Genomic DNA, 16,111 nt, shown 5'->3' with positions numbered 1-16,111 from the left:
TGTTCTCTATGGTTTTAGTGGATGTTTCTTAATCTATTTAATGCTTCCTGAAAGAGCCTACACAGTTATGAGTTTTTAAGACAGGCAGTGACCATTTCTAAGAAGCAGGCTTTCTTTAATGTCTGGTGTCTCTTCCAAGCGTGAAAAAACTTTTGAGAAGGAGAATGAATAGAAAGTCATGAATCCTCAGGGTATTTCATATTACTTAATATCTTCAAACTAAAACTGTGAGCCTAGGTCTCAAACGGTATCTCAGTACTAATTCTGGACAATGTCCTTGCATTTGAGAAGCTTCTGGGTGTCCACTTCTTCCTGTGTTGAGAAGCTCACTTTCTTTTCATCCCGGGTTTTCAGGTAACCAGCCAGGTTCAGGTGACACACTCATCTCTTTGGACACCGCTCAGCCCTGAAGTTTAAGGTCTTTTATCCCCTTGTCTCAGAGCAGCAGGGTCCATCCAGGGAGGGCTGAACAAAGCAGCACCAGTGAAACCTCCTGGCAGAAAGCCCGTGGACAATGGCCCAGCTCTATTCAGGCCTCACCAGCAGTTTTGAAGCTCTGGTGACACATTTAGAAAAAAGGCACTTGAAATAGTTCTTTTTTCGTTCGAATCGCTTTCATATTTCTGACTCACCGGGACTGTTCTGTTTATTATCTTTTAGAGCATTTTGCTGAGATGGCTGCAAGTCTCAAGCGTCCGGACTTCGGAGCCTCGGGCCTCCCCGGGCGGCCTGGCCCCCCTGGTCCCCCAGGCCCCCCTGGAGAGAACGGTTTCCCAGGCCAGATGGGACTTCGAGGCCTCCCGGGCATGAAGGGCCCCCCCGGGGCTCTTGGTTTGAGGGGAGCGAAAGGTAAGGCATTTTGTCCACGTGGAACCAGGAACACACACTGGCTTTTTTTCAGAAGGATTCACTTGTCCTAAAGTGCCAGGTATCTAGGAGACAAGAAGACGGATTGTTTTCTTACTGTGGTGACGGTAAAGATTAGAAAACTATCGTTTGATATTTTCTTGGCCTTGGTGTGTGACGACAGTAGACCCAATACTGGAATTAAGGTCCCTTGACTTGTGGTACCAATCTTTTACAGTTACACTGCTTTAATCATAGTTCAAGGTAAACTTTACAGGATCTGGTAAAGGATCTTTAAAGTTTTGTTTTTTGTTTTTTGTTTTTTTGAGACCTTAATATCATTGTAGAACTCTTCTAAGATGGCAACTGGCCCTTGAATGTTATCTGTTACTTCAAGTAACAAAATTTGTTAGCAGGACATCAGAAAAATCACAGCATGCATCAAAGCCGCCTCCCTCTTCTTTTAAAGAGTGACATTGGATATCAGTTTTGCTGGGTTTTTTTTTTTCGGCTCTGAGGTACAACTTTATTCCTTATTTAACATGTGAGAGGGTGTGAGGGAGTTTGTTTCTTCTCCTTTTATTTAAAGCAAGTTAAGCCCTGGAAACCGGTATTTTGTAGGCCAGCAGGATTGTGAGTGTGTTAGGTATTCTGCAGGATTTGCAGAAGAACTGGCTGCCTCTGATGGTGTTTGCTAGTTGAGGTGAGTATGTCAGCATGGGGGCTGGTGGGCCTGGGATAATCGACAGAAGGGACTAAAAGTGCAGAGTTTCTGCATCATGATGAGTGACTGACAGCTCTCTGGGGAACTTCAGAAAAATGTGGCTTCAAGAACAAGAGAGGTACTGTTGTTTTTTAGGCAGCGGTGCTCCAATTAGGGATAAATATTATGGTGCTAACGGTCAGAGGTCAAACAAGATGCCTTTCGGGATCTGTAGATGAATGCTTGATGTGTTTGGTTCACGACACTCTCAGCTGGAACAGTGTTGTTAATTACGTTTTTTGTTTTTGTTTTTTTGGCATGTGCAGAGCTGCGTGTTAAAAAAAAAAAAAAAAAAAGAGCCCTAATTGGGGCCTCCTGTAAATCTGGCACGATTTTCATGTTTTTGGAGGCTGGACAAAATCATATGGAGAGAGCTCCGAGTTCACCTTAAAGAGAACTGGACCTCTTCTCTGAAAGAACCCCTTAGCCATTCATTCATCTTGGTCCTGCTTTGAGCTTGCATTCAGGAATCCATAGCGGAGGTGCTCTCCCTGCGGTCGGGCCCGTTTGCTCCGTAAACCATTCTAGGGAACTCCGTGCTGTGGGCGGACTGCTGGCTGAGCTCGCCCTGTTGTGCCCCAGCCCACGGATGACTCCTCTGCCTTGGTGAGTTCACTGAAGTGAACTAAAGTACAACGGTTCCGAAAGAGTGGTCCCTGCAGCACCAACATCACCAGAGACCCCCCGAGTCAGCAACTCTGGAGAGGGGCCCGCAGTGGAAATGCACAAGTCTAGGGTGGTCCTTACCCTACAGGCAAGGTCCCGCCTTCCCAGGGGAGGACCACCTTGTAGGGCTAAGAGGATCACAGCCCTGTTTTCTCTGGCCAAAAGGAAGTCTCCATATTTGGGGCTGACCTTGACTTTGAGTTAGTAAGAGCCCACTCCTGAAGTCCCATCTTACTTCCTAAGACAGGAAAATGTCTGTGTCCTTGCTCCACCAGGAGAGCCTGCCGAGGGCTGCCTTCTCCAGCCTGGGCTCCCCATGGGACTGACCCAAGGAGCTTTAAACACTGCTCACGTCTGGGTCCCGTGCCCAGAGATTTTGATTGACTTGGTCTAGGCCCCAGGCTTTGAAAATATTCCCCAGGTTATCTGAACAAGCAATCAGGGCTGAGAAGCTCTGGAAACAAAGGTGACATGATCTGGACACTTTCCGGGAAGCTGGGAATCGCAGTGTGGAATTGTGTCTGGGTTGCGCTGGGTTGACTCCAGCAGTGAACCTTATTTTGAAGGGAAGAAAAATATATTCCTATATTTGGAACCTGAGAAATGTCTCTGGCACTAAGTTCATTCATCAAGCAGAGTTCGATGTTATAAGGGGCTTCCTTGTATTTTTTCTGCGGTGTTTATGACATAGCCTATAATCTAGAAGTGAGATAATTCTTTTCTTTTTTCTAAAGAGCTTTCTCGCCCCGCCCTCCTCCATACCTTTCTTGGCATTGGGTTCCTTTAAAGCAGCATCTCCTCCGAGTTCTACTTCTTAAGATTTGGGGTGTGGGCAGAAAGGAATAATCAGATTTTCTATTTCAGTTGCTGCTGTCATACATTTGGAGATGTATGGTTTTAGGTAATTGGACTTGACCTTTCTTGTCCACCACATACATTAGCAGCCCTACTTAGTAGAAAACACATAGTGTTCTACTACCCAAAGGTAGTAAAACAAATATTCCTTGAGAATAAACACTCCACCATTTGAAACTTAACTGTTCCACCAATCAGAGAAGAGACGTGTTTCATTGTCACCTGTTGCTTTTTTGTTTTCATGCTTAACAAAGAAGGGATGGTGGAAGTCTTGGTTTGCCGTAGAGTTGCTTTGAGGGTCTTTTTCCAGAGAAATTCCTATGTAGATAAGTTTTATTAAAACAAATAAGTTTTACTAAAGCTTTTAACAGTTCAGGCTATGTCTTAATCAAATCACTGTTTTCTTCCTAAAAAGTTACTTTGAAAAACACAGTGGAACATTTTTAACAGGAGCTAGTAGAAAAAAGCCTCAGACCGTACTGAAAGCTTCCATCATGTTTGTGTAGTTTTTGGTTTTCACCCACATGTTTTGCACACTTTTACACAAACGCATTAGAGCTGTGTGTTCATTTCATGTGACGCTTGAGCAGAAACACGAAAGGCACCTGACTGGCCCTGGGTCCACTTTACTTAGGATTAAGTCAGTCTTTCATGTCATAAATACTCTTTGTAAATGTTCATGGTTTGTTAATTTTAAGTCCCTTTGAGGAAGGCTGTGTGTATTTTTAGATCTTTTAGTGGGGGTCAAGCAGACGTGTCCCTGTGTTAACGCAGGCTGGGGAAAGTACACCGGGCATATCTGAGACTCACCTTTTCCAGTGTTAATCTGCTCACCTGGAGGTAGAGCATCAATTATAGCTTCCAAATAGATGAAATTGAGAGCAATTTTGGAGCAATGGGAATTTCTCTAGTTTCCCCAACTCTGTTCGTACAGAGCTATTTTTTGATTCAAACTGCCTATTCCCTTCATACCTTATCCAAAGCTTATTTTACAAGCTTTTTATATGTCTTTTCTGACAATAGGCTAACAAAAGTGGACTTGAGTTCCCTGAGCCAGGTTTCCTATGTCTTGAAGGAAGACGTGACCAGTGTTTGAAGAAGTAGATTAACCCTGGGGGTAGCAGAGCCGACACACGACGGCCGCTGCAGGTTGCAGTGTGGCTCTGTCCCGGGGCTCGTCGAAAATGTGTTTTCCCAGACAGGGGTCTTTTTTTTTAATCTGGAGAAAATGTTATTCTATATATCATACAGTGCTGTTTATTACTGTCACCGTGCTGTCTGTATTCTGCAGTATCCAAATATGCTGGCAATGCCATCCGATGAATTTTTACTTTCAGATCTTGTATTTTTCAGTTCTAGAATTACCATTGTTTTCCTTAAGAGTTTTCATATCTCTCCGGAAATTTCACATCACTTCGCCCATTATTTCCGTCTTTTCCTATACGTTTGGTAACATATATTGATATATAAAATAGTCCTTTTAAAGAGACCGCGGTCTTATTCCTTGCAAACAACATTTTGAAGTTGGTGCGGCTTCATGCTAGAGCGCGCTTAACTGTCACTATCGCTGTGAAAGTTGCATTTTAATTTATAATCTTCACCTCATGTCTTCAGAAAATGTGGCACATTCTCACTGCCAGCCTCAAAAATTACGAGGTGACACATTTAAATTGCTAAGTTAACAAGAGAGCTTAAGCTGTTAGTTTTAAAAATGTTAATTGTCATATCTTCCTAATACAGTAAGGCCATACTGACGATGAGTGTAAGAAACAACTAGTTTATGTATGAGTTCAAGCTGAGCTGTACATCCTTTCACAGTATTTATAAAATTTAAATTGATTTCAAAATGTAGTTCATTCACCATAAAAATGTTCACACAAGGACATTCACAGCTAAAGTTAAAGTATGGTAACTTTTAAACATTCATGTCACAATTTGAGATTTTTGACTATTTGACAAATGCACAGATGGTTGTACCGATATTCTTCCTATTTTTGTTGTGCACTTGTGACTTTGTTTTTTAAATTGTAACAAACCTGTCGATATTCAATGAGGTTGGGCGAATATTTGGAAAAAGTGATTATGTATAGAATTTGTTGCAAAATGCTATTGCATCTTGTAACGATGTAGTAAAATAATGATATACTACTGTACTAATGGGATAGTAGAACTGGTCTTGTACCAGAAGCAGCGTACGTCATTTAGGACCAGTTAACTAAGGTATTAGGTCATCTTGTCAATGAGGCCAAGTTTCTAAGTGTGGTCTCTGCAGGGCCAGGATAATTTATGTAACTTTGTTCCGTGGCTGCCGAATCCCTGAATTCAATCAACTGTCTTGCAAACACACATGGTTCGTTGCACTCCAAAGTACATTCCCTATAAATGATGAGAAGTGAAATGGAGGCACTGATGACAACACACTTTAAATTTTGAAACTTCATTAATTTATTTTTGGTGATACTAAATTTACATTGTTCAAGAAATTAAAATGTCTAAAAAGATATTTAGTGAAGAGTGTCTCTCCCACCCCTGTCTCCCATCTGTCTGGTTTCCTTTATCCTTCTCATTAGGGAATCTCTATTATTAGTTTCCTACATACCCTTACCAGTGACGCTATAAAGGATCTATGAATATATTTATTTTCCCTACATCCTTTTAACAACAAATCATGCTGTCCATTAGTAAGTGATCTGGGCCTTGCTTTTTTCACTTAACAATATCTTGGGGATCACTTCAAAGACCTTTCTGGTTCTTCTTCACCTGTGCATACTATTCTGCTCTGTGGAAGTACCATAGTGTATTTAACCCTTTAATGGATACTTAGATCGTTTTCAATCTTCTGTTCAATTTTCTTTCATGTTGGATTTGCATATTTCTGATTAAACTTATTCCTAGTTATTTAGTAAGTTAGTTGCTATTACAAAGGGGATCTGTTTTCATGTTGGATCTGCATATTTCTGATTAAACTTATTTTCCTAGTTATTTGATAATTTAGTTGCTATTACAAGTGGGATCTTTGTTCACTACATCTTATCACTGATTGTTGTTTGTATATATGAAAATGATTGATTTCCATGTATTTTGTACCTTGCTACTTTACTGAATTCTTTTATTGCTTTTAGTAGATTTTGAGTTGATTTTCTAGGGTTTAAGATAAGCAGTCATATCATCTGAAACTAGGGATGGCTCAAACCAAATAATAAATAATAATGATAAAGTGGGCATCTTTGTAATGTTCTGACTATAAGGAAGCTGCTCTGTGTTTCTCGTTAAGCATTATGCCAGCTTCAGTGCTGAGACAGATATACTTTATCATGTTAAGGAAATAGCCTGAGTCTTATTTTATTGACTGTTGTATCAGGGATGCATGTTTAATTGTCAAATATCTTTCCAGCATCTACAGATATGATCATCTGATTTTTTTCCCCCTTAGATCTCAATATAATTAACTTGATTTTTGCCTTGCTACCTACTTACTACGACCTACATTGTGGCAACTTCCTACTTTTTGGTTTCTGAATGTAGGCTTTGCTTTAAGTTTAAAAATATGGAAGTTTACTTTTATAGACGTATAGAAAAATAACATTTCTCTAATGAAACACAGGTGACATGGGGGAAAGAGGTGATCGTGGCCCCCCAGGAAGAGGTCCCAAAGGTTTGCCCGGGACTTCAGGTCTCCCAGGTAAGAACAAACAGGCTGAGGTGGGAACTTGGCGGGCAGCGGGTGGTCTGAACTGGAGCACATTTTAAAGAACTGCTCTTTGTTTGCCTCTGTTTATCATGTGATGTGCAGTGATGGCTGGCGTGGCTCTTTCAGGACCAACTTTAATGAGGAGTTAAACAGTCTGTAAATCACGTCTGTATTCTTTGAGAGAAAATACATGTCAGGGCTTGAAATATTACTTTCTTTTTTTTTTTTAAACCTCTTTATTGGAGTATAATTGCTTTACCATGGTGTGTTAGTTTCTGCTTTATAACAAAGTGAATCAGTTATACATATACATATGTTCCCATATCTCTTCCCTCTTGCGTCTCCCTCCCTGAAATATTACTTTCTTGAATAAGTACTTTAAAAAATAGTGTCAAGGTCCAACCACAAGGCACTCGTTATAAAATTCTGAATGAATGGGGTCCTGTCCACTTCTAGCCCGGTTGAGAGTTCCCTCTTCTTTTCCTTTAAACCAAAAAGTCAGAGCAGCAGGAAAACGAGTCCACGTCTTCAGCTATTCGTGACGCATGGGGAGTAACTGACATCTTATTCTAAAAGCTTCTCCTTCAAACATCCAGACCCTCCAGAGGCCCACATCCCCAAATAAATAAACCTGAAACATTCCTACTCACGAAAGTCATGCCCAAGGATGCATCCCAGCTGGGTCGACCGAGGTGACAAAGTGGCCTCTGTGTGAGAGCCCGGGTCCTCTCACTGCCCGTCTGTTCTCTTTACACACTGGCTACTCTGTGGCCAAAGTCCAGGCTGCTGCACGTTGGGAATGACTGCCAGGTCCAACCACAGAAGCAGCCTCGTGGGCCGAAAGCCAGTTCAGTTGAAGAGCATGAATGGCCTGCAGTCTCCCAGCAAACGCTCTGATCACTGCTGGGCCAGGGCTCAGGAAGGGCCCCAAAGCTCTGGGGACACCAGTCGGGGGAGGGGGGCTTGTGCAGGTGGGTGCCCCACACTCCCACAGTGGATTTGGAAAACTTGGTTGAGGGAAATCTAGCAAAAGAAATGATCGTTTTCTAATTCTGCCACAGGCTTACATAGTGGTTTGTGGCTATAATTGCAGCCTGAAGCATCATTGCTTTCTAATTATCCATTGCATTGCTTCTGGGTTTGGCTTTCTCATTTAAAAGAATTTTTAAAAAATGCGTTTGGAGATAGCTCAAACACTGCCTTTCTAAAACGGTGATTCATGGGCTGTCGAGATGTTTTCACAAACTGATGAATTTTTGTGATTGGAAAAGGAAGCCTTTATGATTGGAAAAGGACAGAAGACCTGGTTGGAGTTCAATGGGACCCAGACAAGAAGATTTTGGTAAACAATAAAGTCTGGATTCACTGATGGATGTTTAGAAGAGAGAAAAGGAAAATAGAATTTACCGAGTGCGCTTCTCCTTTATCAATGGTAGGAATAGGAGGTTTGAAAGCTGATAAAATATCATCTTCACCATTTACTTAGTTATCTATGTATTTATAGGAGAGACTGACAATTTCTCCTTTGCGCATTTGGTTGACAAATAACAGTTCTTGGATAAGCAACTTGCACTATTAGCACGATTTTCCTTTAACAAAAATACATGATCATTTCTGGTGACTCTTATTTTTAAAAAATCTGTTCATAAACCCCATTTTGAGTTTAAAAATGGGAAGATCGAGAAAGACCAGCTTGGATTTGTGCAGTGTCCCGGGCTGCCACGAGGGGGCGCGTTATGCCTCACCTCGGGCTTGCCTGGTGCTCCGGGGCCCTTGCTCTGCCCCAGGGGGCTCCACAGGTTTGCTTTTTAGCACACCTGTCATCTGTGCGGGCGAGTGGTAAGGTAGGGCAAGGCGTCTCTGGCATCTCTGCCTGGCCCTCATTGCATTTCCTTTATGACAATGGTTCGATTTGTCGCAGCTGGTCTTGGAATTAATACTTAAATCTGATTTCTTAAAAAGCTTCGTGGGCTCCCCAGTTCAGGACCCTGAAACCTTCCCTCTTCCGTTTCCTTTCTGCCGTTTCCCAGCCCTTGCCCCTCCCTTCCTGGTACCACTTGGAAATCTGGTCTTCCTTTTTCTGTGCTTTTGTTACATTTTTCACTGAGAGGATATTTGACATTATTTAGTGAAAAATCGGAGTTACAGATTATTCTTGAAAAAATTAAGGCCAGCTTTCTGAAGCGTGCTTTACCACACAGGCTCAAAGGGTCCAAATTTATCAGCCTCCTTGAGGCACCAGCTGAGCTGGGGCTTTGGTTTTGAGTCAGCTCACATCCCCTTGTCTACACCTAAACGTACTCAGATGACAGTTTCCCAAATCCATCAAGTCCCTGAACAAGAGCTTTTAGGGCCATTCTGCCTCTAAAGTGAGTCCTCTGAAAGTGGACTCTTGGGAGTGTGGGTTCCATAAATCAGACATCTGGGCTCAAATCCTGACTCTCACTTACTAGCTTTATGACATCGGGCAAGTTCTTGACTGCCCAGTGCCTGTTTCCCCACTTACGAAAGAGTGATATAGTCAATAATCACATCTCTCGGAGAGGCTAATTCTGAGAATTAAAGAAAAATCAATCCATGTAGCGTGCTTACGACAGCTTCTGGCTACAGTGGGTGCTCAAGAAATGTTAGCTATTGGTACTATTATTAACGTAACAAATGCACTTTTGCGTTTTGAGGTAGATGAAGGTCAGAGGTGGACCCTAGCTCAGTCCCTGTGGCTTCTCCCCTGGCTCTCAGTAAGAAGACGCTACTCTTCTGTCATCCGGCACCACCTCTGACACCTCGGACCTTCCCTCCGTGAAATCTACTTCAACTCCAAATCACAAATGCAAAGTGCTGGGTCACAGTAAATCATGTCATTAGTTCATTATCCACTGAGAGGCTGAGCCATTTTTCATTTCCCCCGTAGAGCACGGAATGTGATTAGGAATGTGATTTCTGGTCTCTCACAAACATGATCTTATGAGGACTTCAGGACCTGGGGGGACCTTCACCAGGGCTGTGTTCAGGAACTCGTCCGAAACCTTCTAGGTAAATATACGTCTTATGTAAAGGAAGGAGCTTGCAGAACAGGGTACTCTGTGACCCCCTTTGTTGTCCCGATTGTTGGATTTGGGACTCGAATTCTCCTGAATGGAAAGGAGATCCTTTGGTCATTCTTGGTGCTAACACATCTGATATCCTTGGAAAAAGGTTAACTAATACCTTCATGATCTATCAGTTGTCAGGATTGCTTTATTCTTTCTGGACTCTTTTAGTTCTCGGTCTCCCCTCCTTCTCTCAGCTTGTTCAGTGTTAAGTATTATGTGCCCTTCGGGTTTGTGATGGTACATCGCCTAATATGGACCATGGGTTATTATTATGACCGTGACATGGACTGTCATTTTGGCTGTAGTGCTCTGTTGTCTAAACGTAGACCTAAATCGTCTAGCTTGCTTCTCGCCTGCAGCCAGAAGCCGGCAGGGCAGGTGTGTAAGAAGGATGGGCTCCGAACGAGGCTGCCCTAGGGTGGGTTCTGCTGTGTCACTCCTTTTCAGCTCTGTCATCTCCGTGTGCTCAGCTTGTCCCCTGCACATTGGGGGGTTATACCCCTACCTGCCCTATGGACTCATCTAGGAGGGTCTGTGGATGTGTTCATACATGGAAAGCACTTAGGTTAGTGCGTGGCTTATGGCAAACATTCTGCAATTTTAGCTCATTACTATTATTATTATTTTTCTTCCTTTTGTATTTGAAGAAATACAGACTTACAAAGGTCACAGGCCCTGACAAAGGTCTCCCAGGTAGTAAGTGACAGAGGCCAGTGTTCACACGTCCAGGTTCACGTCGTGGACAAAATGATGCACTGGTGGTCCGGGTGTATGCTGAGTCTATCTCGCCATCCTGGCATCTGACTTCGGCACGATCCCCTTTCTGCCTCTCTCGTGGAGCTGTGGGGACCAGATCGAGCGAGACCCTTGGGGCCTTAGACCCCATCCCTGCCCCTACCTCCCGTCTCTTACCAGAGCCCTTCGGTGGGTTGTTGGATGGGGCTGTCTCATCACCAGTATCTTTTTGCCTGCCTGGTCCATTGGGGACTAGTTCCTTGGCACTCTGGGGATTTGAAGAAAAAATATTTGAGAGTGGGTCTTCACATCCTCTTTGTGCATCTAAACGCACTGGGGGAAGGAGGAAGTTAAATGATGGTCGTGTGTGAATGTTCCTGGGAGGTTAGAGCTGACCTGCGCTCATCATGCCAGGTTTCTTGTGCAAGATTTGCAGATAGGTGAGATTCACTTGTGAATACTGGGTGGAAAAAGTCCCCAGGCGCAAGGGGCACACCTGTTTTAGGTAGCAGTAACTGCTACCTAACTGCTACCTTTATATGTAGCAGTAGTCATTTCTCCTCTATTTCCACTGCTGTCCTGTTTCCACTATTTTATTCGGTCTTGGGCATCTTATGTAAACAGACCACTGTATACACCACATCCTTAAACATATGTGCTTTGTCAAACACCACAAAAGTTAGCTCGGTACGAGGTGAGAAATGTAAGAAATTCCCTATTTAATGCTGAAAATTATTTCCAGGTTTTGTTTTGTTTTTAAAGCCTGCCATGTACAGCCCCTTTTATTCCGTAGCAGGTATTATTTATTAGGTTCCAAAGAATGTTCCAGCCAGGTTGCGCCTCTGTCAGTGTAACACGACTGCCCTCTCCTGTCAGCTCAGAGAATGGCACAGACATTCATTTAAAAAAAAAAAATCATGAAAAGTTTGGCAATAACATTTTACAGGTCCTTGAAATTTCAGAAAACTGTGTAATGATTAGGCAGTTAGTGCAGCTACAGACCCGTGAGGTAGGCAAAGCAGAATGAGAACACTTCAGATCCGTGCTTTCTCTTCCTCATAAGAGTTGGAAAGTGGTTTATAAATATTTGCTAACGCAGCCGCTGGACTTCCTGAATGACTTGGTGTCACCCCCAAATTTGGCTCCCCCATAATAGTCTTAGAGCACCTTGGAGGGTAGATGCCCAAGGTCAGGGTTCACCAGAAACTCATAAGCTGTTATGGGAAGGCTGTTTTTTTTTTCCTCTGGCCATTTCACCTCAGAAAAATAGCTTTAGTCACTTGTGATAGTTAGAGTTGCAGAAGAATCGTTAGTCATGCTTGGCTATCGTGTCTCTTTCTGCCTCTCAGTCAATTCAGGCTCAATGAATTAAACCACACACACACACACACACACACACACACGCACGCACTCATGGATACACCTTGTCAGAGTTAGCAAATCAGTAGGTGTGGAAGCACAGTTAGGGTGGAGGAGGGGTCCAGGGCCCTCATTTCTAACTCCAGCGCTTTCTAGCCACGTGACTGTGTGACTCTGGATTTCACCTTCACTCTCTCAGTTTACACACCAGGAAAGTGGGATCGCCAGTGAGTGGCACAGGGTAAAGGGAATGCTGGTGGGCTGGTGATGACTTACCCAACGCTCCAAAGGGCAACTTGCTGCGTTTGCCAGAGGAAGACTTGGGCTCCATGTGCTTAGAATAAATCCAGGGGAGACAGGATGGTTTCATCAACTCTTTCCTTGGAGGATACGCAGGAATCTGGAATAAACTCAGTCACTGAAAACACCCTCTCCTGGATTGTGTTAAAATGGGGGAGCTCAACTTGAAAAAAAGTTCTCCTTCTGCTTTTTCATACTGCTTGTGTAGTAGAAAAGAAACTCCCTGAAGTTTTAGGTCTTAGGCAGGAGGCTGGCGTTACACATGTTAAAAAAGTAAATTAGTGGCTAAAAAAGGAAAGCTATTTATTTAAAAACTCAGCTTCTGAGTTGCCCTTGAAATGACCAGAGGTCTGGCAGCCCTGGCCCGTGTTCGCCATGGCAGCGGGGACAGGCTGGCGTCCACTCTCCAGGTCACCGCATGCCTCAGTCCTTCCTGCTGTCTCCATAACCCTGACGTGTTACAGCTTCCATTACGTCTGTGGTCTCCCGTGAAGACAGAGGGCGGATTTCTTAATCCAGGGCAGTTTCTTTACTACATCAGGAGTCAGCAAACTTTTTGGGTAAAGGACCACATTCTTTGAGCTCTGCAGGCCAGGTGGCTTCTGTTGCCACCCACACCTGTGCCCTTGTAGTGCCAAAGCAGCTGGGGCAACATGGAAACTAATGGCCATGCTGTGTTCTGATGACACTGCTTACAACACAGGAGCTGCCCATCCCAACCTACACTCCCTGCCCCTGTGGTCACTGCGTGTGCCACCTCTCCTTTGGGCGTTTTCTCCCCCTAATCTTGATTTGATTTTTGTTAAGGCATCCTGGAATGTCTCAGTGGGAGCATGAAAATCAGCTTTCAAATGCATTTATATCTGACCTCTCTTTTTAATCCTTAAAAGATCAACTTAACCTTCAACTGTCCCAGCGCCTGGAGATCTGAACAGGCTCTGCTAGAGGCACGGTTCTGCTGAAGCCTTGTTGTTGGGTGCTGTGGGTTAGAGGGAGACTTTCTCAGGTGCCTTGTCTTGAGAGGGAAACACAGAATCATCTGCTTCATCACAACTTATTATAGTCAAATGAAAGCTCATGGGATCAATGAAGGGAAATGACTTACATCTGCTTGTCTACAGCCTTGCGATGTATAAAATCAAAGATAATTATTCTCTGAAAACTTAGTAATGTTTTGTCCTGTAATGTTGCTTTGTGTGGGTCTAATTGTAGATAAAGCAGGAAAAATGAGGTGTTATAGCTAAAGCAGGATCTCTAACCTAGTTCCCTTCTAAAAGTATGCGGGCTATGTAATAAGACAGCTTAATAAGACCAGGTCACTGTAATAAGACCAACAAAAAACACATGTAACAAGACCGCTAAAATAGGAAAAGAAAACTAAAAACCACCAAGAAAGAAGGAAAGGAAGTAAACCTACGTAAATATATAGCTGAACATATAGATTTGGTTTTCAACTTTTTGGTTGAACAGCCAAGTTAAAACAGTTGACACCAATGAGGATCTGTGTAAGACCGTGTTATCCTGGCACAGACGATTCCTTTTACACGGCCGTCTTATTGCCCCCTTTGCAGTAATAGTATGTCAGCGCTGCTGGTGCGATGAAGTACACGTTCAGCAGAAATGTCTCTCGGTTACGGGAGCCGTGCCGCCGGGCCTCACTGGTTCGTGGGTGAACCAAACAACCTCTGCACTTGACAAAAGAAAGCGACGCCCCTAAGAAACCTAGGACACCGTGTAGTTCCGGCTGATGAGAGGACTTTCCGGCAGCTTTGCAGGGTGCATTGCACAGTCTTCTAAGAGACGTGAACCGGTAGCATTCTAATAGTCATTTATCGGGTGCCTTCAGGCTCGGAACTTTATTATCAGGCAAGCATCATCCGTCCTGTAGAGGAAGAGACGGGGAGGGGAGTGCCTTGCTGATGTCGCCTGACTCATAAATGGCAGAGCGAGAACTTCCAGCCACCTGTCTGCCTCTGCCCACCACCGAGCTGTACATCTCCCTGCCCGGAAATTGAGGACCCACTAGAAATAAGGGCAGCTGCTAGCGGAGTGCTGTTCAAAGAAACCCAACGTGAACCACATGAGTTGCGTGTATAATTTTAAATCTGCTAGTCGCCACGTTAGAAAAGTCCAAAGAATCAGGTGAAATTCATTTAAATAATAGTTAATATGTATACTTATAGTAGGATTTAATAATTATTTAACCCAGGGTCCAAAATATTATAATTTCATCGTGTAATAAGTACCAAAGTTATTAATGAATTATTAAGAAATCGAAGTCCAGACATGTTTGGCACTTATGGTTCACCCCCCATTTGACATGGCCACGTTCCCAGGCTCGGTAGGTGTCTGTGTAGAGAGGCTACCATACTGTGCAGTTCAGCTCCTCTGATGGAAATAGGGGTGAGAGAGGTGAGGTCTCCTAACACTTTTAATTTTGAAGCAACCCAGCTGCAATGAAGGAGTTTTTTTATATCATTATCATCATCATCATCGTCGTCTGCTTTAATCATCCTCTGTCATTTCTAAAAGCGTTTGTCAAGGGCCTCTGTACACGCTGCCGGGCAGTGGGCAGGGTGGAGGGTCCAGTGCCTTCTGTGTCTCTAGCTGCGAGGGCACGCCTGCTTACACGTGCATCTTCTGTGTGTTTCAGGTGACCCAGGTCCTGCCAGCTACGGGAGGAATGGCCGGGATGGTGAGCGAGGCCCCCCAGGGGTGGCAGGCATCCCTGGTGTACCCGGCCCCCCGGGACCTCCTGGCCCTCCTGGTTTCTGCGAGCCAGCCTCCTGCACCTTACAGGCTGGGCAGCGGGCATTTAATAGCAAAGGTCCAGATCCATCAAAGGCTTAGTGCGGCACAGCTGTCTGCACAAACCATGCCTGGCGAAGGGCTTGGAGGAGAAACACCCCAGAAGCCAGGGCCCAGGTGACGGTGCCTTACCTTCAATGTTATTCTATTGATAGAAGTCCCACCTGACCATCAGGTTTAGAACCATGGTGCTATTCAATAAATCCTCTTTCCTTTTCCTTGGAGAGGAGCCACAGGGTCATCGATCAAACTAACAAATAGAACTGACAGTAGTCCTGTCCCCAGGATCTGGAACTTCCGTGTGCTATCCGTGTGTGTTACGTCATGGGCCACGGAGCCAATAAACAAAAACAGCTGTTTGGTTTACCTCAGTTGCGGCAGTTCTTTTCATTTTTTATTGAGAGCTTGTTCTCAGATGATAGTTTCAGCTCTATGATTACCAGACTGATTATGAAGAAACCCCACTACCGTCAATAGAACTGGTGCTCAAAATCCCCCCCAAATCCCGGGGGGGCCAGGGGTGCTGTGCCGCTCGGAGCGGTTTCCATGCTGCACGTGTAGGTCCTCAGCATCAGCTTGAAGTTTTGTGGAACTGTACTGTGTCCCAAACCCGCTTATATTTTGGGCTCTTCTGTGTGAAAGCAAAGAAGGAATCTTAATATCCTGCCATTTGTAAGTTTTATCGATGAGATTATTTATTTTAAAGGTTTGAGGTAACGTCTCTGGTTGTACCAAAGAAGCAATAAATACGGTTTCTTGATCTCTTGCCGTGTTTTCTTATAGTCATGTTCAATGAAAAAAAGTCACTGAGATTATTCAGATACTTAAAACTTTCCTCATTTCTGTAGGCTTATGTTTATAATGTTAGTGATTTCTTCTACAGAGAAATTAAAATGCCCTTACTGCTCCCCAGAGGGTGTTGTTCTGTGACAGAGTTCTTCGTATGTATGTGTTTGGTGGGGGACTGGGGGGAGATGGGGAGGGCTTCACGGACCT

The 16,111-nt window shown here is 43.9% G+C and overlaps 1 protein-coding gene across 3 annotated transcripts in view; it reads left to right on the top strand.

Annotated features, from left to right (window-relative positions):
* The window catches only part of COL9A1 (collagen type IX alpha 1 chain), a 68,643-nt gene extending 52,762 nt beyond the window's left edge, over nt 1–15,881 (top strand). For 2 of the 3 annotated variants that reach the window (XM_060283257.1, XM_030859200.2), the window contains 3 exons: nt 661–849; nt 6,735–6,812; nt 14,961–15,881. In XM_060283257.1, coding sequence (XP_060139240.1) covers nt 661–849; nt 6,735–6,812; nt 14,961–15,157 — 464 coding nt within the window. In that variant the 3' untranslated portion in view covers nt 15,158–15,881. Of the gene's footprint in view, nt 1–660; nt 850–6,734; nt 6,813–9,732; nt 9,855–14,960 lie in introns of all 3 variants that reach the window. The other variant, XR_009558635.1, reaches the window with a different exon arrangement.
* Nucleotides 15,882–16,111: the final 230 nt, after the last annotated feature.

This window comes from Globicephala melas, chromosome 14 (genome assembly GCF_963455315.2).
Source record: "Globicephala melas chromosome 14, mGloMel1.2, whole genome shotgun sequence".
Classification (NCBI taxonomy): domain Eukaryota; kingdom Metazoa; phylum Chordata; class Mammalia; order Artiodactyla; family Delphinidae; genus Globicephala; species Globicephala melas.
The sequence above is the reverse complement of the archived record's forward strand: the minus strand, read 5'-3'. Positions and strand labels throughout refer to the sequence as shown.